This window comes from Antechinus flavipes, chromosome 2 (assembly GCF_016432865.1).
Source record: "Antechinus flavipes isolate AdamAnt ecotype Samford, QLD, Australia chromosome 2, AdamAnt_v2, whole genome shotgun sequence".
NCBI classification, from domain to species: domain Eukaryota; kingdom Metazoa; phylum Chordata; class Mammalia; order Dasyuromorphia; family Dasyuridae; genus Antechinus; species Antechinus flavipes.
In genome coordinates, this window is record NC_067399.1 from 653,718,973 (window position 1) to 653,744,649 (window position 25,677).

At 47.9% G+C, this 25,677-nt stretch overlaps 1 protein-coding gene across 4 annotated transcripts in view; it reads right to left on the minus strand.

Annotated features, from left to right (window-relative positions):
- LINGO1 (leucine rich repeat and Ig domain containing 1) overlaps positions 1-25,677 on the minus strand; it is a 506,273-nt gene that overhangs the window by 40,413 nt on the left and 440,183 nt on the right. Inside the window, exon 1 of one of the 4 annotated variants that reach the window (XM_051982520.1) lies at positions 11,002-11,080. The exons of the other annotated variants lie outside the window; for them this stretch is intronic. Coding sequence (XP_051838480.1) covers positions 11,002-11,007 — 6 coding nt within the window. The 5' untranslated portion in view covers positions 11,008-11,080. Of the gene's footprint in view, positions 1-11,001; positions 11,081-25,677 lie in introns of those variants that run through there. 4 annotated transcript variants of the gene reach the window in all.

A 25,677-nucleotide genomic window follows, 5' to 3' on the forward strand; every position in this document is an offset into this window, starting at 1 on the left:
ATTCCATGATTTCTAACATCCCAAGATTCAGCCTTAACACTCCTTGATTCAGCTCCAAAATCTCATGATTTAACTTGAACATTTCATGATTCAGCTCTAATACTCCATGATTCAGCTCTAACACCCCATGATTCAGCTTGAACAATTCATGATTCAGCTCTAACATCCCGTGATTCAGTTTGAACATTTCATGATCCAGCTCTAACATCCCACGAATCAGTTCTAACATTCCATGATTCAGCTCTAACATCCCACGAATCAGCTCAAACACTCCATGATTCAGTTCTTACATCCCAGGATTCAGCTCTAATATTCCATGATTTCTTCTATGATTTGAACAAATGAATAAAGAAATAATTGAAAAAAAATCTGAGAAGACAACAATGTCCTAGCCACTATAGAAGCAATATGAGAGCAGATGAGGATATCACGGTATAAAGAATAATTTCTGGGAGCTAAGAGACTTAGATTGAAGACTCGGAGAGTGGCTCATTAAGGTTGTCTCTTTCATGACCCATAACTAAAATGCCTAGTTTCTTCTTGCAAAGTACAAATGCAGCAGTATAAGAAAACCAAAAGTGGTTTAAAATGTATAAAATTCAAAACTATACACACACAAGGTACATATGTATTATGATGATGAGGAAGTTAAGTACCTTAGTGGACTGTGTGCTGGAATAAGGAAGACCTGAATCTAAATCCCGCCTGAGCAACTTGCTAGCTATGTGACCCTGGGCAAGTTAGTTTGTGTCTCTGCACCTCATCCACAAAACAAGACTCAAAGATCTCCAAGGAGCCTTCCAGTTCTAAATCTTTGCTTCTATGATTAATGTTATGTATTTCAAATAATATGTATATTACATAATTGTTATATTTCTATATAATTACTATATTATTCAATTCTTGTATAACATATAGTATATTCTATAATATGTAATACTATAATCTCTTCTTGTCCCTCTCTTTTCACCCTCCAAATAGAGACTCATCACTACTTTAAGTTGAACTTCAAACACAACTGTAACTCATTCAGTCCATCAACATTGAGCACTTATTATATATTAGGCACTGTGCTAAGTACCGGGGATACAAAGAAAGGCAAAAGACAGTCTCTTCTCTCAAAGAGCTCAGTTTAATGGAAAACCAATATGCAAACTGTGTTTACAAAGAAGCTACATACAGGGAAAATTGGAGATAATAAGCCTAGGGAAGGAACATATCTTGCCTTTACTCAACTTTTCGGAAGATGTGGGAAATTCAATAGAAAGAATATGCTAAAGCAACGTCTTTCATATAGCCACTCAGGGATCCTGGGCAAGATGGAGAGTTGTGGACTAAATGATAATGTACTTTGGTGGATTTGAAAGTGGATGAATATTCAGTGAAGTGGAAGAGAACAGGATTGGGAGGGCGGGGGTGTCAGAGAAGTTGAGTTCTAAATGTGCCTCTGGAATTTAATACTTATGTGATCTTGGGCAAGTCATTTAACTATTCTAGTCTCAGTTTCTTCATATGTAAAAAAGGGGGATTTGAATTAAGTGATCTTTAAGGTAAAGTTCAGCACTAAATGTATGAGCCTGTGTCTCAAATGATTAACTGAGGGGTATTAACCTGGAGAGAAGTGTGTGGTAAAATGCTCCAAGGATCTGTCCTTGGTTCTATCATCTTCAGTATCTCTAGCAATGGCAATGGATGAAGCCACAAACAATATGTCTCTGAAATCTGTGTAACATAAAATAAACAGAGATAGTTGGCTCATTGGATTGGAGAAGATTTCAGAGATCTCATCGGATTGGAAGAGATCTCAGGAGGCAAAAACAGTGAACTGAAGTTAATATGGCAAAAACTGTGTGGAGATAAATGCAAAGATTTGCAGTTGGGTTCAAGAAATCAACCACCTAAGGAAAGTATGGAAGAATTTTAACGAGACAGCAGTTCATGTGAAAAAGGTCTAAGAGTTGTGGTGGATTAAAACTGAATCCAGCAAAAGCATAGTATCATGGCCAGAAGAGCAAAAGTGATCTCTGGTTGCATAAGGAGAATATAATATATAGAATTAGGAAGTCGACAGTACTGTTGTATGACCCTAGCCAGAAGATTGTGCTTGGTTCTAGATATCCCATTTTAGGAAAAACATTTATAAACTGAAAAGCGTCCAGAGGACAGCAGCCAGAGTGATGAGGGCACTAGAAATCATGCCATACAAGGATTAGTTGAGTGAACCAGGCATATTTAGGCTAGAGAAGATTTATGGGGGACATGAAAACTGTCTTCAAATATTTGAAGGATTGTCTTGGGGACAAGAGATTAGCCTTGTTTTATTTGGACTCCGAGGGGAAAAATGGGAGCAATGGATGGAAGGAAAAAGGAGACAAAATTCACTTCCATTTAAGGAAAAACATTTTTATAATTAGGGCAGTCCAGCAATAGAATATTCCATTTCTAGAAGGTCCTGAGTTGCCCATCACTGGAGGTCTTTATATAGCTACTAGAAGGCCACTTAGAGTGTTAATAGAAGAAGCTGCCATGGAACTTGGTGACCTCTGAAGATCTCTTCCTACTAAATTCTGAGAGTCAATCAAAAGCTGTTTCTATATTTTGATCTTCTTTTCTAATCATTTTAGTTTTTTTTTCCCTGATCCTAGGGGTCTCTTCTCCTGTTGAAGTGGCTATAAGTTCTTATTGAACAGAGGCCATTCTCAGTTCTTTGGCATGACTCAATAGCTCTATTCTATCCAGAGGATGAAATCCAACTTCTTTTTCATGTGGTACTATGGGTATTCTGTTGACTTCGGAGTCAAAGGACCTGGGCTCAAATAGCACCTTAGCTGTTTACTATTGGCTGTGAGAAATTAAATGACCCTTAGGTTTCTTCTGGCTCTGGGGCTATGATGCTATGAATTCTAAATGCTCAAATCCTACCCAACCTTCATACATCAAATGTCCATCTTCCAAGAAGTCTTCTCTGACCTTCCCATTCCACGTTGGTTTATTAATTGATTGAGAGTCCCAATGAAAGTATTTCTCATCATTCTTAGCCATTTACCCCAATCCACCAAGTCAGTAAGATGGGCAAAGCAACAATATAAGGGCCCCCTGGTGACTAAAGACACTTCTTACAGGCCTAGGGGATTAGGGGATTAAAATGGCATTAGCCCTATTAACTATCTTCTATGTGCTGGGCAATGTTGGAGAATTTTCCTCTTGATGGTCCAGCAATTTTCTGGAAAATTAAATAGTGCCTCCACCTCATCCTTCTTGATCTACTGATGGCAACCTAACTGCTGAGGAACAGTGTGGTGGGACTGGGAGAAAGAATTGAGGCTAGGATGAAAATGGGGGAAAAGGCTAACTGAACTCCCTCCTTTTCCTGATTCCCATGAGACACTTATGGTCACTTTTATATCTTAAAGTATAAGTTTGGGGCAGTTGGGTGGCACAGTGGGTAGAGCACCAGCCCTGAAGTCAGGAAGACCTGAGTTCAAATCCAACCTCAGACACTAGGCAAGTCACTTAATCCCAATTGCCTCAGCAAAAACAAAATATAAGTTTAAACTTAAAACAAAACTCTACTAACTTGTAACTAAAATAATAATAATCCCATTCTCTATTTTCTAGGAAAACAAAAATTCCTTGAGAGCAGAGATTACTTGTTTTCTTGGTTCTTGTTCCTGATATTTCCAGTACCTATGATATATAATGGGGAAGCTATATGTTGCAGTGGATAGAGTGCCAGGCCCAAGTCAGGACCTGAATTCAAATTCAGCCTCCCACACTTACTAGCTATGTGATCCTGACAAAGTCATTTAACCCTATTTACCTCAGTTTCCCCATACATGAACTACATTTTGTTAAGCTGAAATTAAATTTTTCAAAGTTTTGGACTTTGAGACAGAACAAAGACATTTTTAGTGCTAGTCTTAGGAAGGCAGCATGGGAGAGGTGAAGAAACACAGGATGTGGAATCATCAGACCTGGCTTGTGATCTCGGACCTCAGTTTTTTCATCTGTAAAGAGGGTGTTGGACTTGGCAACCTCGAAGCTCTCTGCTAGCTTCAAAGTCTTTGATCCTATGAAAAGCCACCTTGGCGGTGGCAGGGGTAAATAAAGAAGGGGGAGAATCTGCATGTACTGGGAGGGCAGGAGCTGGAGATCTGCTGCTGACCCATTCAGAAGACAGACTGGGGGTGGGTCAGGAATACTTCCCAAACTTGCTAAGAGATCTGGGCTAGGATTGGGATTGAAGCATTCTAACTTCCAAAGGCATGGAGGTTCAGCCTCTTTCCTCAAATTGATAAGAGCTCATCAAATGGAGTCATTTCCCAATTGTTCCTTCCTCTCATGGGATCATGGGATACTCTCCCATGCTTTCCAAATTCCCTTCTAAACAATGTGGTTGTATAATTTTTCTCCTTAAACTTTATCATTCAATGAAAAAAGAGGATTTTCTTTATTAACTTTCTTTGATTCTTTCTCCTATATATTGTCGGTGACCCTCTGTCTGTACCTGCACTTGACCTCTGCAACTAGTTGACTGCAGAGAATTGTTGGTGAGTCGGAGGATTCCTCATCCATCATTGGAGTCCAAGTGAGCTGCCATATATCCAATGATCCGGTTCAATAATCTTGTGGAATTGAAATCAATAGCAGCTAAGGAGCACCCTAGTGCACAGAGCACTGGACTTGGAGTCAGGCAGACTCATCTTGCCGAGTTCAAATCCGGCCTCAGACATCTGCTAGCTGTCTGACTCGGGGCAAATCACTTACCCTGTGTACCTCAGTTTCCTCATCTGTAACATGAACTAGAGAAGGAAACGGCAAACTACTCCAAGATCTTTGCCAAGAAAACTCCCAGTAGAGTCAGAAAAAGCTGGACATGACTGAAAACTGAACTTGAATTATAGTATTTAATGAGTATCACGCATTTTATTGGTAGCTTAGGACAAGCTTTGCCATTCTCCCCATGGACTCTGATGAGGGTTATAAGAAGGAACAAGGAAGGTTAATAAAGGGCTTTTGTCCTATGAAAAAGAGCTATAGAGAGACAGCCACTATGAGATAGCCCACCGATGAGACATCATTGTATTTTGTAGACACATGCTTGTTAGATTCTTCCTTACTTTCACAAGTTAAATCCTAAATCGTTTGAATGAGGTTTCTTTTTTTTTTTTTTTAATTAGCTTTGAGGTGAGGGGATCTGGATTGAAATAGCTATTTTGCTATTTACTATCTTTGTGATCTTGGACAGATTCTTTTAATTTCTTTGGGTATCTGTTTCCTTTTGTTAATCATTCAATCAAGGAGCTTTACTTAAGGCTTACTACTAAGTATAAAGCACATGATGTCATATGTTCTACTATGTGCTGGCTACTGTGCTAAGCAGTAGGGGTGCAAATGAAAAAAATATGACAGTCCCTGCCCTCAAGGAGTTGCCATTCTATACGAAATGATGGAGACTGGAATCAGAAGACCTCCGAGTTCTCTACAAGCTAGAATTCCTAGAAATGCATGAATTCACATAAGTAGGGAATAGTCATTGAGCATCCCGTGTTTTAGAATGGAAGCTTTTGGGGGGGGGCAGAAAAAAAAACCTTGTGTGTGCTTTCTTTGGAGTGTGGAGTCTGGGGGTGGGATGCACCAATTACAGGGAACAGTGAACATTCAGCTGCAGACAGTATTTAACAGTAATCACAAAGAGACAAAGTAGCCCATAGAAAGTGGGAGAACGCCTTCGATTCAAGAAGCCTGGACTCAAGTCCTGACAAAATAGCTACATGACCTTGGAACAATCATTCTACTCCCCCACTTCCTCCAGGGAAATCTCTAGGGCTTAAATATGTGAAAGGAATTTCCAACACGAATTAATCTGAAAAAAAAAAAAACCAAACACCTGTAAACTTAATAGCCTTGGAGGGCACGGCACCGGCTTCCGATATTAAGGAAATCAGAGCAAATGGGAAGTTCCTTATGAGCTGGACTAGTCAGAGAAGACTTCCTGGAGGAGGTGGAATTTGAGCTGGACTTGGAAGAACAAAAGTGTTTGGTTGGGGTGGAGGATGGGAGGGAGGAGGAGAGAGGACATTTCAGGTCAGAGGGATTATATGACTAAACGTGTCACTGTGCCCGTATATATGGGGGTAGGATAGGGAACGGGTGTGAGAATATTCTAATTTGAGAAAGAGGTGAGATGGAGAGAAAGGGAAAGTAGGGTGAGTTGTAGAGAGCCAGATTTCGGAGGCTCCCTAATGCAAGACCCATGAGGGAAGACTTGATTTTGTTGGCAAGAGAGAGTATAGGTTATCTCAGAAGTGGGATGGAGACTAAGCTTTTATTAAAGACTTGCTGTGTGTCGAGAATTGAGCTCATTTGGGGACCTCAGAGTCAAGTGAATGAGACAATTCCTGCCCTCAAGAAGCTTACCCTCTAAATAGGAAAGACAAAATGAAAGAAGAGCAGGAGAAGAGGTGGGGGAGACACTGGGACAGCATAGACTCAGTTAATTAGAGTCAGGGAGATTGCAGGGATGGAACCCCAGTTTCCAGTGGGGAAAGAGGCCTCGTTTTATAGAGGAGGACACTACTATTGAAAGAGGTAGTATGACTTTTCCAGGTCCATTCAGCTGCATAAACTGTCATTTTACTTCTCGTGGATGGAGAGAGGAAGGGGACTGAACCCATCTCCCTCCCTTAATTTTTTTTCTGCTTGCTTTGGGAGAGGCCTTTTCTTTCTAAAGGACCTGATACTCACCATCTTAGACGGGTAAAAATGATGAGTGGACCCTCCCACTCCCTCATCCCACCAATGGAAAGACTACAAACCATCCTATCAATACATTTCTGCAATGGAAGCTTCCAGAGCCATGAAAAGAATCTTGCATCCCAAACTTACTAGTTGTGTGAGAGGTAAATCACTCCCCACATACCTTTGCATCTCCGTTTCCTTAGCTCTAAAATGGGCACAAGGATACTTTTTTAAATGGTTGTGGGGAAAACACTCTGAAAACTTTAAAACACTATGTAAATATGAATATTATCATTCTTACTACTATTTCCCTCCTGAAAATGCTGACCTTTTCACTCCCACAATTCTCTGCTGAAAAAACACAGACCATCTCACTACCTCATTTCTCCAATAGAAACATCAGAGATCACCATCCCACTTCCTATTTTTCTCTGCTGAAGACATTCACGCCATTCCACTGCCTTATTTATCCAATGGAAATCCTTCTTCCTCGATTACCTGCTGAAAATACACGGGCCCCCAAGGCCAGTTCCTCCATTTAATCCCTCCATTAGAGACAGCCCGCAAACCATCCCATAACCCACTTCTTTGCTGGAAAAGGAGGCCATCCCACTGACTTGTTTTCCTGTCTATAAGCATTAACTACCCAGGCAGGCCCCTAGAGGGCAGTAGTAGATTAGACGCAGCTGCCACGCTCACAGGTGCTAGGGGTTGGCTAGAGAGGGGCTGCTTGGGAATAAGGGTTTGTGGGCTCTCTCCCGCGTAGAGGCAGCGCGAGTGCCCTTTTCAGAAGAGCTGTATTTGGGGATGACACCTAGTGTCAGAGAAGAAAGGAGGAGTCAGGGCTGGCGGGAGGGAGCCTATCCTTTGCTGTCTGGAATATTTTCCCTTCACCCCTGTCCTTAAGAAGGGGGACGGAGACAGGCTCTCCCTGGCCGGGGCCGGGGGCGGCCAAATACTAGGTTAGACTCCAGATTTATTCAGCTGTCGCTCTCAATGAGCCGGCGGGGCTCCCTCCCCTGGAAGACCGTTCCCCTTCTCTAAACATGTCCTTAAAAAAGGTCCTAAGATCAGGAGTGATTCCCCCTTCCCCAAGTTCAGAGAGAGAGAGAGACTGTGTGTGTGTGTGTGTGTGTGTGTGTGTGTGTGTGTGTGTGTACAGGTTGTTGGAGGGGGTGGGATGTGTCCCCTCAGCCCCTCAGCTCTGCCCCTGAGGAGCAGGCAAGGACCGAACAATCTCCCTCACTGCCTCATGCCCTTATTGCTGCTCCCTTAGGAGAGTCCCCCTTTTCTGGTCCTTGGGGGAGGATCTGCCTAGGAGGGAGCCGGGACCAGCCTCTCCTAGCATTGGCAGGGGAAGGGTCGGGGCTGACTCCTGCCCAAGCATCCTTAATAGGTATGTCAGGAGCACATTCACACGTCTCTGAATGCTTGACTTCATCCAGCTCCTTGCCCCCCCAAACAAACAAACAAACAAGTACATAATCCATCCACCCCTTTCACCAGGCAGCAAGGACAAAGCCGGCCAGGGAAGGTCTGCCTCACCCACCCCGGTCCCCGCCCCTGGGGAATCTGGGGGAGTGAAGCTTCCCACTGCCCCCATTGCACTCCAGGCCTAGAGGAGGTCCCCTCAAGCACCAGGTGGACAGAACTACTCTGACCTCTCCATTCCTATTAGTGAAAGGCTAATACAGGAGTCCTAGGAAATGTGGGAAAGACACAGGGGTCGGGGTGGGCAGAGGGGCACCCAAGATGAAAAAGGGGAGACTAAGGGCCCTGAGGAACTACAGCAGAATTCATGGCTCTGGATGGGGCCTGAGGACTGGGGAAAATTAGGGAGCCGCTGAGTGTGGGTGTGTGCCCAGAACAAGGAGCTTGCTGGAGATGACATTTGCAGGGAGCTTGTGGCTGTGGCCAGTCCCAGGGAACCCCCGTTTCCTTTCCTACCACCCATGTAGGGTCAGGAGGTTTAATCTCAGTCCCTCATGGTCTCATTCTGGTTGCTGGAAGATGAGAAAGGGGAATTGAGGAAGCCTGAAGTACCCCGAATCTTTCTGTCTCTGACAGAGGGGACCGACTTGATTAAAAGGACTGGATGGGGAAAGAGGGACTGGCAAGGGAGAGGCACCTCCTGGTCATGGCAGAGAAGGCTCCCTCCCTCCCCCAGCGGTGGACTGAGGGACTGGGGAGAACAATGAGAAGAATCCCGCAGCCTTAAAGCCCCCAGAGACTAGGCTTGGGACCGCCCCGAGTGGGGAAAGCCAGCTTCTTCCCCCTGATCCTGACTGGGATTTCCTGCTCCTATCTCCCTAACTTTCCCCACTATTGTAGCTGGGATTTAGGGAGCCCGTGGTCACTCAGTCCTGAATGGCCCCAGAATCAATCATGCTGTTGAGGGTGTAGAATGATGGAAGAAGGGGGTAATCCCAGTCCCCAGCTCACACAAGATATGTATGGGGGAGAGGAGGAAGTGAACCAGGAAAATGGGGGAACAGAGACAGCAGTTTCCAAGGGGATAGGGGAAGAAGACATTGTGCTAGGTAGCTGTCTCACCCCCACTTCTTTTGCCTCCAGCATGGAAACTGGGGCAGACAGATGTTGGGACAAGGAGAAGTCATTACTAGAAGGACAAAAGCTCCAGGGAGAACAATTCCTCTTTCCCTAACAGGGGCCAGGGTAGCTCCCAGGAGTTCTCTCTTCATTCTTTTCTTCCCAGCCTCTGCCTTCACCCAGACTTTCCCCCTTCCCAGTCTCATTTCCTCTTTCCCTCTTTCTCCCTTCCCACCTAGCCCTTAATTCTCAGACATCTTTCCCAAACTTCTAGATTGGAGCGGGCAGGGGGTGAGGTCCAGAAAGCAGGAGCTTGCAAGGGGCCAGGTACCCGGGCAGGGCAGGCTTCTCTTCCCAAGAGGATGCTGTCTGAGGAGAAGGCAGCCTTTTAGGCTAGGGAGAGAGGGACATTAAGGCAGAGGTCTCTTTTTAATTCCGTTTTTGGTTGTGTATCTAGTACACGCCACTGGCTCTCAGCACAGGCTAACTGATAGGCAGAGGAACCCGGGAAGGGAGCTTTGGCTGGGGAATGGGTGGGTGGAAGGAACGGTGGTGCTGGTCCTGGAAACCTTTGTGGAGAGGAAGGAAGTGTCCCGATCCCCCCTGGGAAGCTCTGTGCCTGCGGCTGGCCCTCAAAAATCCCCAGCTCGCAGAGGGGTACAGTGAGGGCCGAGGCTAGGGCTGCAGGAGGGGAAGGAGGCAGAGGTTAGCTTAATGATGGGGGGAGGGATGGGAAACAACTTCAGAGCAGACAAGAGGAGGCTCTCTGGGGGAGGGAGGTACCTTAAAGGGGAGTAGGCTGAAGGTAAGCTCGAGACTAGAAATTCGTGCGATCCGGCATTCGGCACAGCGGAGAATCCCAGTCTCAGAGGCGAGGGCTGGGGTTGGGAAGGGAAAGGTACACAGGGAGAGAGAGCGGTTCGGCTCCTCGAGCTCCAAGTCTCTCGCTGCGATTTTTTTCCCATTATTTTTGGAGGGTGTGGGAGGGAGAGGATTGAAGGGAAAAGAGGGCAGGACAGAACTGAATATTCCAAGGAGAGCTCGAGGGCCTTTCGCTCCTCTCAGCTCCCCAGCTCCCGCCTGTGCCCCCAGCTGAGAGGTCTTTCGCTTGGCGGTACTGCCAATCCCCACCCCATTTAGCAAAAGCAGCCTCTAAGACATGGGGCCGGTGCCTCCATCATCCTATGCCGAGGTACCGTCCCCTCCTCAGTTTGCGGGGAATGTGCCCTCCCCTTCTCCCGTGCCCCCGGCTCCAAATTCTCACCAGCGAGCCCGAGAGGGAGCTGAGGCAGGCGAGCCCCTCCTGAGCAGGGCTAAGAGTGGAGTCCACCTTGTGGGGAGAAGAGGAAGAAGGGGAAGGCGTTGGGGGCACAGCCCTGTTCTGCCCAGCTTTGCCGAGCAAGCTCTGGGGGACCAGGAGGGGGGCGCTGCCAACCTAGCTTGGGGTATTTGGTGGGGCTAGTGAGGGGGTGAAGGGAACGGCAGCTTCAGGCCTTGGCAAAGGTCCGCGGTGGGAAGGAGAGGAGCGCCCCGTTCCCCCCCCGGGCGGAGCCTGTCTTGCTTGCGGGCTGCCCTCCAGGAGGGCCGGCCCCTCAGGAGCTCCCCGCTCTCTCCTCCTTTCCTCTCGCTAGCTCGCTCTCTCTCTGTCTCGGCGCCCGCCCGTCCTCCATCCCGGGGCTGGGCTGGAACCCGTGGCCGGCCACCGCTCACCTGCATCTCTTGCTCGCCGTCCGTCCGCCAGCCTCGGTCACCAATCGCATGTCTCCCCCCAGCCCCAGCCCCCTCCTCCTCCTCCTCCTCCTCCTCCTCTTTCGCCTCCTCCTCCTCCTTCGCCTCCTCCTCCTCCTCCTCCTTCTCCGCCGCCGCCTCTTCCCGCGAGTCCACCCTCAGCGGGGCCGCCTGCGGCCAGCACGAAGCGGAGTCGGCGCGGGGCCGTGCCCGGGGTGGCCCGCGGGTCTGGTGCGCCCAGGCCGGGCGGCCGCTTCAGCCGCGCCCCGGCGCTCCGGCTCGGGCTCCGGGGACTCCTCGGGCTCCGGCTCCGAAGGCTCTGGGGGGCTTGGGCTCGGGCTCCGGGGGCTCGGGCTCAGAACGGACGCAGGGCACCGGGCCCCGCGGCGGTGGTGGCGGCGGCTCGGGCTTCAGCGAGCCCTGCGGGGCCGTCCCTGCTTCTGCAGCCGCCGACGTCGCCCCCGCTCGGGCTCCTGCTCGGGCGCTGGCCGTTGCTCCTGCTCCCGCTCCCGCTGGGCGCGCCCGAGGCCGCGCGCTCTGCCTATCCCGATCCCGATCCCGAACCGGGCTGGGGCGGCCGCCGGCAGGCAGCGGGGACGCATCCTGCCCGGCCCGGAGCCGGCCCCCGCGGCCCGACGGAGCGCCCCGGGAGGGGCCCTCGGGGAGCGTCCGGAGCTCCGGCTACTGCTGCTGCTGCGGCTCCCGCCCTGCTTCCGACTCCCGTTCGGGCTCCGGCTCCGGCTCCGCCTCGGGCTCGGGCTGCAGTCGCAGCCTACCACCCCGCAGTCGCCGCGGCCGCCGCCGCTGCTCGCCCGAGCTCCAGCTGTCCGCGCTCTGCCGAGACTCAGCCAGCCAGCGAGGGCTCTAGTGGAGAGCAGGAGGGAGGAAAGGAGGGAGCAGGAGGGACGCGGAGGGAGGGGGCTGGGCGGGGGAGGGGGGCGCGGCTGCAAAGCCACCGGGAGGGTGGGGGGAGAGGAGAGGCTCACCGAGTCCCTCCCGTCCCCCCTCCCCCCTTGGCCTAGGTATCCTTAACTGGAGGGTGGGTGAGGGCTAGCTGGCTCCGCCACTCCCCCCACCCCCACCCCGGCGGCGAGAAATGTCGAAGGGATTGGATCCCAGGATGGGAGAATTCCCAGCTAGAAGGCACCCTAATTAAGGCTCATCTAGTCCAAGTCGCCGGTTTTTACAGCTGGGGAAACTTAGACTTAGGGGAAAAGGACTTATTTCTAAAATCAGGGTCAGAGTCGAGATTAGAATTCAGGGCCCCTGATTCCAAATCCAGGATTCTTTCCACTACATCAGGGAACCCTCAAAATTTTCTAAGTCCTAAGGGTTGACGGGAGTGTGTGAGTGTGTGTGTGTGTGTGTGTGTGTGTGTGTGTGTGTGTGTGTGTGTGTGTGTGGTGATGATGATGAGGGTTGGGGAAGAGGTCACATCAAGAAGTCAAATTTATATCTCCTCCTCCTCCTCCTCTTTCGCCTCCTCCTCCTCCTTCGCCTCCTCCTCCTCCTCCTCCTCCTTCTTCTCCGCCGCCGCCTCTTCCCGCGAGTCCACCCTCAGCGGGGCCGCCTGCGGCCAGCACGAAGCGGAGTCGGCGCGGGGCCGTGCCCCGGGGTGGCCCGCGGGTCTGGTGCGCCCAGGCCGGGCGGCCGCTTCAGCCGCGCCCCGGCGCTCCGGCTCGGGCTCCGGGGACTCCTCGGGCTCCGGCTCCGAAGGCTCTGGGGGGCTTGGGCTCGGGCTCCGGGGGCTCGGGCTCAGAACGGACGCAGGGCACCGGGCCCCGCGGCGGTGGTGGCGGCGGCCCGGGCTTCAGCGAGCCCTGCGGGGCCGTCCCTGCTTCTGCAGCCGCCGACGTCGCCCCCGCTCGGGCTCCTGCTCGGGCGCTGGCCGTTGCTCCTGCTCCCGCTCCCGCTGGGCGCGCCCGAGGCCGCGCGCTCTGCCTATCCCGATCCCGATCCCGAACCGGGCTGGGGCGGCCGCCGGCAGGCAGCGGGGACGCATCCTGCCCGGCCCGGAGCCGGCCCCCGCGGCCCGACGGAGCGCCCCGGGAGGGGCCCTCGGGGAGCGTCCGGAGCTCCGGCTACTGCTGCTGCTGCGGCTCCCGCCCTGCTTCCGACTCCCGTTCGGGCTCCGGCTCCGGCTCCGCCTCGGGCTCGGGCTGCAGTCGCAGCCTACCACCCCGCAGTCGCCGCGGCCGCCGCCGCTGCTCGCCCGAGCTCCAGCTGTCCGCGCTCTGCCGAGACTCAGCCAGCCAGCGAGGGCTCTAGTGGAGAGCAGGAGGGAGGAAAGGAGGGAGCAGGAGGGACGCGGAGGGAGGGGGCTGGGCGGGGGAGGGGGGCGCGGCTGCAAAGCCACCGGGAGGGTGGGGGGAGAGGAGAGGCTCACCGAGTCCCTCCCGTCCCCCCTCCCCCCTTGGCCTAGGTATCCTTAACTGGAGGGTGGGTGAGGGCTAGCTGGCTCCGCCACTCCCCCCACCCCCACCCCGGCGGCGAGAAATGTCGAAGGGATTGGATCCCAGGATGGGAGAATTCCCAGCTAGAAGGCACCCTAATTAAGGCTCATCTAGTCCAAGTCGCCGGTTTTTACAGCTGGGGAAACTTAGACTTAGGGGAAAAGGACTTATTTCTAAAATCAGGGTCAGAGTCGAGATTAGAATTCAGGGCCCTTGATTCCAAATCCAGGATTCTTTCCACTACATCAGGGAACCCTCAAAATTTTCTAAGTCCTAAGGGTTGACGGGAGTGTGTGAGTGTGTGTGTGTGTGTGTGTGTGTGTGTGTGTGTGTGTGTGTGTGTGTGGTGATGATGATGAGGGTTGGGGGAGAGGTCACATCAAGAAGTCAAATTTATATCTCCTCCTCCTCCTCCTCTAAACCCTTGGGCAGCTCCTGGCCTTTGCCCCTCCCAAGGCCAGTTTTTCTAAGTACTTATGGGGATACAGCCCCAGACCCTGTGATACCCCTGGGCCCATCTCCCTTTGAATGTGTCTTTGCACCAGTGAGTATCTGTGTGTGAGACAAGTGTTCCTTATTAGACCCAGGTTTGGCAGGGAGGGAGGGAGTGTGTGTGTGTGTGTGTGTGTGTGTGTGTGTGTGTGTGTGTGTGTGTGATGCTTCTCCTGCTGGTGGTGAGGCAGGGAGGTTAAAATCCTAAGAGGGCTCTGTCCACTCGGTGGCTCTATTTTACTGAATCTTCCATTCCCTCCCTCTCCTCCCCCCTCCATGGAAAGGCTTCTTCTGCTTGCACTGTGCTTAATTTTTTAATACATTGTACAGTTGGGAAAACAGAGGCCCAAGGTCTCCTTGGGAGACTTTTCTCCTCCCTTCCTCAGATCTTCTTTAGGGACCCCTTCCTGTCCTCTAGAGTTTGGGTTCCCCATTCCCCTGCTAAGGAAATCACTAGTGAAGAAAAAACTGGTAAGGGAGGAACAGAAGGAGATTGGGGTTTGGGAAGCTCTGGTTGGATGGCTGGAGGGAGTGCCCTGCCCTCCCCCTCCCCCAGTACTGCCTAAGTACTTCAGCTTCCTGCTAATGGTATACCTCAAAACCCAATAGTGGATAGGATGCTTGACCCTGGAGTCTACAAGCCCTGAAGAGGGCAGTACAGAGCCTCTCTGGCTGACTGTGATCTCACATTTCTACCCAGAGGCCAGCAGAGGGACTCAGTGAACCTGGAAAAACTGGCAACTTGGGGTGGGGAAATCCTAGAATCCCAGAGACGGCTCCCCTAATCCATCTCCCTCAGTGGCCACAAGACCTTAGAATGAGATACCCTAGACTGCTTGAAGTGAAAGACAATTTAAGAATTCCCTCTGCCCTCCTCTCCTGGTTGCAATGAAAGCTAAGCTGATTTCCCCAAAGTCCCACACAGAGCATCGGCACAGCTGAGTGTCAGATGCACTTTGGGGGGCTCCTCTTTTGTCATCAAACCCGGTGCTTTCAGACCATAGTGCCACCTCCAGGCGAAGGACCGAGGGGGGGCGAGCAGATGTGCACCCAGAGGAGTCCATTATCAGCCCCGGATTTCCCACTGTGGAACTGTCCGACGCACAGTACTGACCTCAAAGGTCACTCCACCAGACAATGATCCAGCCCACACCATTATCAAGTTCTTGGAAGGATTCATGCTGGTCGGTCTCCTACTTGGGATGTTTCCCAGTGGTGGCGATCCCTCCAAGGGAGGGTCTTATCCCTCTTTCCTTCAGAACCAACCCAGGTTTCCATTGGGTAGCCAGATACACAACTTGCTAACTGAGTCAGACAGCTTAGTCTCCACTCCGTCCTTCTCCCTAGGTCTCTGGGCTAGCAAAGACCTTTGGCCGAAACTTCTAGGCTGTGTGGGCTCTCGGCTCCTTTAGAACCACCCGGAATGACGAAGTCTGATGGCCTGAGTTGGAGACCCCATCTTCCAAGCTGAGTTGGAAGCCCCTTACTCTATCATCTTGGGCACTTTCCCTTTCTGGCTCTCACTTTTCATTTTTGTAAAATGAGAGGGTTGGAATAAATGATCTTTAAGCCCCTCCCGACTTTGAATTCCCATGATCCTTTGGTCCTTCTTTTCTCCCTTATAGTTTATCTTAAAATACGGACAGTCTCTCAGCCCACTCCATCTTTTTTTTTTTTTCTTTTCTTCCCTCCTTGCTGGGAAAAGTGAAAGATGCTGCTTATCTCCTTGAAACCAGATGTACTAAGAACATCTGGATTGATGGAACATCTGGAATCCATTAACACTGCACTCTGGACTTCTCAAGGGACAGCTCCTCACCCACCTTACGCTGAGCTTGTTTTTTAATAATAGGGTATCTGCACAAATGTAATTTTCTACTTTTTAAAGCACTTTCACATCATTTCTCATATTTGAGAAACAGAAGTAAGAGAACCTCACATTTCACGGGCATTTGCAGATTCACTAAGAATTTTTCTCCCAATTGTCCTGTGAAATAAGCAACGGAACAGTTATCACCCATTATTTGTTGATGAGGAAACTGAGGCACAAAGAAGAAAAGTTGCTGAACTAGAACTTGAAGCCAGGCCCTGAGCAATGCTTTTTCTTACTACTTTGTGCCCTCTTGCTCATTTATAGTAGCCTTTTAAGATAAGCAGGGCTTAGAGTAGCTATTGTCCCATTTTACAGAGGAGGAAGCTAAGGCTCATTTAAGTGAAATATAAGTCATATAATTAGAAAGGGAGCAAGGACTCTGACCTAGGACTCTTCCTCACCAATCTATAACCTCTTATTGTACTCCAGGGGTCAAAAGATCATAGTAAGGCATACAGAACCAGGTGGTTCAGTGGAAAGAGTGCTGGACTTGGAATTAGAACTGGGTTTGCATACATTTACAGATGTATGATCCTGGGCAAGCATGTAAATTGCTTACCTTAGTTTATTCATCTGTGAAATGGGGATAATAACATCTACCTCCCAAGCATATATGAGGATCCCATGAGATTTTTGTAAAAAACTTCACAAACTGTGAAACTCTATATAAATGCTGCTGTTGTTATTTGGTTTATACCTGAAAGAGATCTTAGAGATTATCTAATGCAGTCCCTTTGGGTTGCAAATGTGTAAACATCTAAGACCCATAGAGGGGAAGGGATTTACTTAAACTTACCTCGGTAAGTTAATAAATACAAATAAACAAAGATAATAAATGGCAGAGTCAGAATTTGAATCCATAGCCCCTGCCTCCAAATCCAGCGTTCTTTCCTTGTAGACCCAATTTCCCCATCTCTGCAGTTCTGAGAGAATGAATGGAAGATAGACTTATTTTTCTGCTACTCTAATATCTATGAGTGATGGGATGAGTTGGAAACCCCTTGGGCAAGCAGTTTTGGTAGATGGAAAAATGTTTTGTACTGGACTGGCCATATGTGGTGTGTATGTATGTATATATGTACATGTGCACACTCATGCACACACACACACACAGACACAGACACACTCACACACAGAGAGACACACAGACACACGCACTCACACACACAGAGACACACTCACAGACACACATGCAGACACACACACTCACACACTCATACACATAGACACACTCACACATGCAGACACACACACAGACACAGACACACACACAGACACACACACACTCACACACACAGACTCACACTCACACACACACACAACCAGCTCCCCTCCTGCAAAGTCAGACTAGGTCCAGCAGGGGGTGATAGAATAGTCTGTATGAAGTGATGGAGGACAAGGAAGAATAAACCCTTTACACACGCACTGATACACTCACACTCACACGCACATACACACACACTCACACACACACCCCTCTGAAGAATGAAAGAACACTTCCCCTCTAGCTCCCCCAGCTTCAGCCTGCCTTGATCTCCCTGACCAGGGTCCCCCAGCTGTTCTAAGCAGAACCCCGCAAGCTCTGGGCCTAATTCCTTCGCTCTGAGCACTGACATTAATTTCTCAGCCCTTCCAGTTCCTCGGCACCTCTGCTCCCGTGCCAAGACGTGAGGCCCCATGGTGCTGTTTGTGAGTTTGTTCCCAAGTCTCCCCTCCCCCACTCCTCCCACCACCCAAGACAGGAATAGACACGGGTTCTGCGTAACTCCACTCAGCCAGAAACCCTGGGCTGCCCAGCCTGGCTCTCGGGGAGAGGAGGGGTGTGTGGGGAGCTGCTATTCCCAGTGCCAGGACTGACGCACGATGTGGCCATGGGCGTCTCTCCGCCCCCAAGTCGCCCTTTCCCTGTTCTATACCTCAGTTTCCCATCTGTGCAATGGGGGTGACTACGGTATGTCCTTTTCAAAGAGCTGGGGGAGATGAGAAGTCCGTGTGTGTGTGTGTGTGTGTGTGTGTGTGTGTGTGTGTGTGTGAGAGAGAGAGAGAGAGAGAGAGAGAGAGAGAGACAGAGAGAGAGAAAGAGAGGGAAACAGAGACAGACAGAGAGAGACAGACAGAGAGATAGAGACAAAGAGAGGGAGGGAGGGAGCCAGGGAGAGACAGACAGAGGGAGAAAGGGGAGGAGGGAGAGAACTGGGGAGCGACTCTTTCTTTTTCAGGAAGATCTAGAACCAGCCCGTTATCTTTGAGTTAGGATTAGAGGCAGAACTGTGTCCACATCGAAGCCACACTGCTGCCTTATTTCTCCCACTGAGTCGATGCATAAGCCACCCCACTGTCCTACTTTTCTGATAGAAACAATACACAGACCACTCTGTTGACTTGTTTCTCCAACGAAAACAATATGCAGACAAATGTGCTCCTCTGTCCCTGTGCACCCGGTTCAATTCAATTCAACAAGCATTTACCTACTTGCTGCCAGGCTCGGTGCTAAAACCCTGGGAATACAGGTTCAAGAGTGGGGAAGTCAGGCACTCACTTTGCCCCACTTAGCCCCATTCCTTTATCATGTGAAAGCACACCTCTGCTGAATCAATCATAAGTGTGAACTAGGTGTGAACAAGCCTAAACACCTCCATTGAATCCATCCAAAGGGTTTCAGCTAGGTTTGGCAGGAAATCTGTTCTGATTAGTTGAGGGATTTAGTCCTCCCCCGTGGGGTATAAAACCAGTAAACCTCTTTGAGAGCCTGGAACCCAGCCTTTGAGAAAGAACTGTTGGGGGAGAGAACCCTCACCCCCTTTCCTCTCCCCTGCCTCTTGCTCAGAGAAGGGCCTTGCAAACTTCACAAAGTTGACTTGTCATCAACATCCTAATACCAGTTTTGTCCCAGAAATCCTCGACCTGATGGCTGTCTTGGGAGCGAGGACAAATTACTGAGAAAAAGCTGCTTTCAGATTCCACAAGGAGATCAACAGAGAAGCTATCCCATGCCCAGGGTGAAATTCATGGGAACCCCAAACAGGGGAAAAAAGGAAAAAATTCCTTTACCTCATATGCTTTAAACTTAAACCTACTGCCCTCTGGATTCTGTGTATGGCAGTGTGTGTGTGTGTGTGTGTGTGTGTGTGTGTGTGTGTGTGTGTATGTGTGTGTGAGTGTGTGTGTGAGTGTGAGTGTGTGTGTGTGAGTGAGTGTGTGTGTATGAGTGTGTATGTGTGAGTATGTGTGTGTGGGTGCGTGTGTGTGAGTGTGTGTGTGTGTGCGTGTGTGTGTATATGTGTGTGTGTGTGAGAGTGTGCGTGTGTGCTGTATCAATTATTTGTACGAGGCCACCTTGGTAGATACCATTTTCTAAAAGTTAATTAAATCTAACTGAATAATTAATATTAACTGATAAGGGTTTATAAGCTATAGTTTAGAAAAGTCACTACCCTCTTAAACCCTTTGGGTTAGCTCTAGAGCTAAGATGGAGATAAGAGGCAGCTATGTGTTGGGGATCCGGTCTGTTCGTAGCAGTCGGATTTGGGAGAGTGCTTCCAGAGCATGCTCTTAACAAGGCATAAATTAAACTGTGTCACTTTAAAGGAGTTTATATCCTCCAGTGGAAACAATACATAACCAACCCAACTATCTTATCTCTTCAATTGAAAAAATACACCGATCACTCTACTATCTTATTTCTCTAGTGAAAACAATATACAGCTAGATCATTTTATTGCTTTTTTCCTGTAATGGAAACAATATACATATAGTCTCGTTGCTTAACTTTTCCCAAAGAAAACAATTCATAGACTTATCTTTTTGTCTTTTCCCTCTCTCGGTTCATGTACCGAGGATGAATTTAAATCCTGAACTTTTTGTACTCCAGTTCCGTTCGGGGTTCAACCTTGTGTATTTTACTTGACTTGTAGGTTTGGGCAGTTTACAGCCAGAGAGTTGACCTATACCCATCCAGGAGCCCAGTACTTAGGGTTCCATGTCTAGGGTTCCAGTTCTCTGGAAGGACTCACGGTCCGTGCTTTCTTTCCTTCCCTGGCTTTGGAAGCTCATGTGACTGTCCTAAGATTTCACGTGGACATTGTTAGAAGCTCTCCTTTCAGCAGATCCCTGAGCATTTTGGATTCTCTGAGGGAAATATAAGTGGAAGGTCTCCTGCCTTTAGAAAGCCTCCAATCCAGCTGGGGAGAAAATACTAACATACATGTAAAGATAACTCACAAGACTGGCTTTGAGTGCTAAGGCCAGGTAAGGGAGGACCTTCATAGGAGGAAGAGATTCTAGATTGAGTTGGGTCAACCAAGGAAGATTTCATGGAAAAGGTGAAACTTAATATGAACTTTGAAGACATGGGGAAGGGACAATCATAAGATTTAGAATTGAAAGGCACTTTACAAGCGATCTATTTTGAAGCCATCAATTTACAGATGAGGAAATTGAGTCCCAGGACATAGAAAGGACTCGGTCAATATACCACCATTAGCAAGGAGCTGAACTAGGGTTTGAGTCTGTCACTCTCTGGTCTTATTTCTTTGGGAAAGAAGGGATAGAAAACTTTTTTTTTAATTTTTAAAATTTCCAATACCCCACTACCTATTTCCATACTCATTCCTATTTCAATAGGAATAACAACAACAACAAAAATACAAGATGTATAAGCAAAACCATTGACCATGCTGGTGATGCATATTTCATTCTATCCCTATAATCCTCCAAAGAAGAGCTTTCTCATAGAGGAGAATGAGTTGAACAGGGCATTGAGGCAAGAATTACTGGGAGAAGAAATTAGGGCGAGGAGCAGTGAGAAGGTCAGCCTGGCTGGTGTAGAGGATTTATATGGGGAAGTGGTAGGCAATAAGGTTGGAGAGCCCAGTATCCGAGATTCCAAATCTGCCCATTTTTTCCTGGGCCGCCATATTACTTCCTTACACTAGAAGGCACAAATGAAGTCCAAAACGAGATCCCAATAGACTAGGACACTTATCCAAGAAGATAAAACCAAACTGGGATAATGAACACCTTATATTTAGGCTAAAATAAGGAGGGATGGTACACAGTTAGGCAACAATTCATGTGAAAATATGGAAAGGTGTGTTTGGTGCTCTGCAAATTCAATAATAGGTATCAGTGTGATGTGGTGACCAGACGGACTAATTTGACCTGAGATTGTATGAATAAAGTCACAATGTTCAGAATAAAAAAGGAGCATGTCTGGCCTCTGGCTTCTAGCTGGATCAGACCTTATGCATGTAGAATATAGTTTCCTGTGACCGATTCTGCTGCCATATTTTAGGAAAGACATAAATTGGAGGGCATCTAGGAAAATACGGATGGAAATGCAAAACCATGCAACATGAAGATAGCATGAAGAACAGGGCATTTTTTTTCAGAAGAAAAGACTTCTAGGGGGAGACTTGATATCTGACTTTAAGTACAAGGTGTCCCCAAAGTCTTGGTGCAGTTTTAAGCATTGCATATCACAGTTAAACTTAGAACTACACCAAGAGTTTTAAGATGCCAGTATTTGAAGGGCTATCCCACAAAAGAGGGGGTCAGCTTGCTTTTATTTGACCCCAGATGGAATATAAAGAAACAACTGAGGGGGGGAGTGCTTCACGAAGGGAGGGAATGTCTCCTTTTGGTTCTTTTATCTCTGGCACATAAGAGGTGCTCAATAAATGCTTATTAAACTAAATTGAAAGTTATAGGGAAACAAATTTCAGCTTCATATATGAAAAACCACTCAATTTACTTATTTATTATACATAATATAAGCCTAACTGAATCAAATTGAATGGAATTGTTTTCTAATTGTTCAGTATATATATTTCTGGCTTCCCCAATCAGATTGAGAGGTCATCAAGGGCAAAGACTGTCTTCTTGTTTCTCCCACAGTGACTAGAACAAGATTGAACACATAGTAGGTGCTTTTTTAGATTTGAAATAATTGGTAAAAGTAAACAGATTAGATTGGAGATATTGAGGAGAATGCAGTTCGGTTTTTCTTCCCCCACAAAAAAAGCTTCCCCCAAAGCAGAGAGCCACTATTGGCTAATGGATGGATTTGGTCAGATAAGGCCTTTAGGCCTTCCCTTGGAAGGGATTTAGAATGGACAGGGAGCATAGGAGAAAGACAGAGTGGGGTCTGTATGGCTGGTGCAGGCCAGCTTAGGAGAAAAAGCCATAGGTAGGAATGGGAGAGAGGGGTCCGAGGGAATCTGGGCTCTGGGTAAGGGAAGCGGCATAGCAGTTAGCGTAGCTACTGCCTGCTTTATTCTGTCAGCCAATCACCAGTCTATTGGGTTTCTTTAAAAAATTTTCTTTTAATGATTATCTCTGAAGACACTTGAAATGAACAATAGCTTAAGAATGTCTGGGACAGTGAATTGAACTGGATAGTAAGAGGCTATTGGTATAGTCTCTCACTACAAAGAAAAATGGAAAGAGGGAGCTGAGCTCTAAGGGAGAGAGACTAGGGGAGCTGAGGGAAATGAGTAGAAGACCCTAGAGATCCGGGATGGTGAGATGTGAGGATACTGGGAGGGCAGCAGGCACATGACTGAGATCTCTGTAGCAGCTGAGAAGGACTTTTGTGCTAACACAGAATAACGTCAAGAAGCTGAGGCATGGGGTGGAGGGAGGGCTTATTTTATGCAGCAGGAATGGCCATGATCCCAGCCGTGCATCAGTGTAGCCCAGTGCACATGGAGTCAAAGACAGTTTAAATCCCTAGTTGGCCATCCACAGTAGTGTCTGTGAGACTCTGGGGCTTAGTTTTTTCATCTGTAAAATGGAGCTATGACTTTTTTTCACTTATAACTATCTGGCTTGATGATTTTCTAAGGTCATGTCTGGTAATAGTGTCCTAAGCAAAGCTGAAATTTTGTAAATTGAAATAGTGTAAACTGAATCTCATTCAGAGCTTGAATCATTTCATAATACAAACAATTCCTTTAACAATTTATATTTGGTTTATATCTGGACTTGGTCATTTATCAAGTTTGCTTAAAACAGGGGCAGACCCGCTACATTTGACAAATAATAATGATGGCTAATATTTATCTAGTGCTTTAAAGTTTGCTTATATTATCTTATTTGATCTTCAATTTGATTGAAGAAAGGAGGGAGGGAAAGCTTTCCAAAGAGGGAGTTTCTTGTCTGAGAAGTACAGAAGGATGACCTTGAAAAGAATTCTTATGTGAAGATGACCAAAGAGTAAAAGGCAGAAAGCTCTAGTGAGTTGCTCTGCGGGTCGGGAGTCAGAAGACTTAAGGAATAATCTTGGCTCTGTATTTAGTTCTTGGAACTTTTGTTTGAGTTCCTACCCTCTTTGGGCTTCATTGATAAACTAAAAAAATCTGAGTTAGAGTTTCTTTAAAGTTTTTTCAGCTCAAAATCTTATGAAGATCTTTCCTCTGGGTCTCAGTTTTCTGTAAAATGAAGGTCAGATGACCTCTAATGATCCACCCATCACTGCCATTCTATAGATCTCTTTGAATCCATTAACTTTGCAGGTTTATGACCTAAGGGCTCATGACCTTGAGAAAATACAGGAGGGGTTTTGAAAGATTCCAAAGGCAGCAGCTTGATTTGTCTTTCACTATCTCTAGCATTTAGTGGAGGAGAGAACACGGGCCTCATGGAGTCAAACCAACTCTAGTTGCTTGGAGTGGAAGGGAAAGCGGAAGAGAAGCCAAGCCAAAGTGGGATCGGGAAGCTACTGCAAAGGGAGGAAGGGGAGGAAGCCTGCCTCAGGCAGTCCAGGTTGTCCATGTGTATTATTGAGAGATAGAAACAGAGAAGGGGTGAGAAATGGACAGAAAAAGAAGAGAGGAGAGGAAGAAGAAAAGAGAGAGGAGAGAGTGAGCAGGAGTAGGTGAGAGAATGAGAGGGAGAAAGAGGAAGGAAGGAGAGACAGAGACAGATACAGAAAGAGAGAGACAGACAGGGGAGAGGAGGAAGAAGAGGAAGAGGAAGAGGAGGAGGAGGAGAAGGAGGAGGAAAAGGAGGAGAAGAAAGAGGAGGAGAAGGAGAAAGAAGAGGAAGAGAAGGAAAAAGAGGAAGAGGAGAAGGAGAAAGAAGAGGAAGAGAAGGAAAAAGAGGAGGAGGAGGAGGAGGAGGAGGAAGAGGAAAAAGAGGAGGAGGAGGAGGAGGAGGAGGAGAAAAAGAAAAAGAAGAAAGAGGAGGAGAAGGAAAAGGAAGAGGAGAAAGAGGAGGATCAAGGGAGGGAGGGAAGAAGAGAAGGGAGGAGAAGAGGGAGGGAAGAGGGAGAATGAGAATGAAGATCACCTCACAGGACACTACAGTTGTTTCCCCAGGAGGACATTGAAGTGACACCATTGTTCTTGGTGGGTGAAATGTAACTGATGGGATTATCAAGGTGGGAGAGAGATTTGTATGGACTGAGAGAGGCCCCCTTGGGAGCAAGCTGTCTATCTTAGCACCTGGTCCAAGTTTAATCTTTATTTCAGTGTTACACTGAATCATAGCATTTCCAGATGGGTATCATAGTCTTAGAGCTAGAAGAGACTTTGGAACATATTTAGTTAAATGCCCTTATTTTATGGATGACCAGACTAAGGCACGGGATGTTATGGGTCTTGCCTAAAAGAATTTGAATCCAGGTGATCTGATTCCAAAGTAAATATTCTTTGCACTGGAAAGGCCTTTATACTCTAGAACACAGAATGTCAAAATTGAAAGACAATCTAAAACATATATTCTCAGAGCTAGAAAAAAAGGATCTTAGAAATGATCTAGTCCAAGCATTCCATTTTCTAGATGAGGAAACTGAGGCTTACAGAAGTTCGATGGCAAAGTTAAAAAAGAGGAGTTCCAAATGGAAACCTCCTAGTTTTAAACACAGGGTTCTCCTAAATGTCTCTTTTCTCATTGTCTATCCTTGGCCCTCAGGGGCACCAGTGGGCTGGTCCCAACATTGGTAAGAATAGGCAGAAGGCTGTTTGTCTCATAGATCTGATCATTTCATGCTACTTAAACTTCAATAGCTCCCTATTACCTCCGGGATTGAATATAAAATCCTCTGGCATACTTAAACAACTTGCCCTTTTCTACCTCTTTTTACACGTTCCTCCCCTCCCTGAACTCCAGCTTTTTAGCCTATCTGGTGCCCCTTGCACAGGACACTTCATTTCTTAACCTCATGCCTTTGCAATGACTGGGGTACCTTCTTCCTTCACCTCCCCCTGATAGACTCCTTGGCTTCCTTTAATGCTTGACTCAAAGGTCTTTCCTGTGCTCCTAAATTAGGCTAGAGCCTTCTCCTCCAAGGTTCCATTCATCTTTTCTGTGTTTCTTTTGTATGTATTTAGCATTTATATGTGGTAGGTCCCCTCCATGCCAAAAGGGTCCCATTGGACTGGGAGTCCTTGGAGGTTAGGGACTGGTTCTGCCTTTCTTTGTGTTTCAGGGTTTAGCGTGATGCTTGGCACATAGTAAGTGCTTGATATATGCTTGATGATGGATCGACTTCTCCTCCACTCCTCCCCCAATATTTGCAAGTCCTTCCATTCCCTTTGAGAGACTCCGGTCTCTTCCTTTTATGGGAAGAAAGCTCATTTCCTCTCAGGAATGTAAAATTGAATGGGTCCCTTGGGTGGGGAGGGGAGAGAGGTTGGCATGGATAAATAATTACCCATAAGCATGCAGGTGGGATTCCAGAGACTGTGATGGGTCATTTGGGAAGAAGTTTCTTGGCAGGGGGAGGCTTTCCTGGTCTTCCTGAAACCCCTCGGGTAGGTGGTCGCCCAACCTTGCTGTAGATGAGAAGGGCTTTACCATAAAGATTTCACGGGGCATCTCCTGTGTCCCTGACTCATT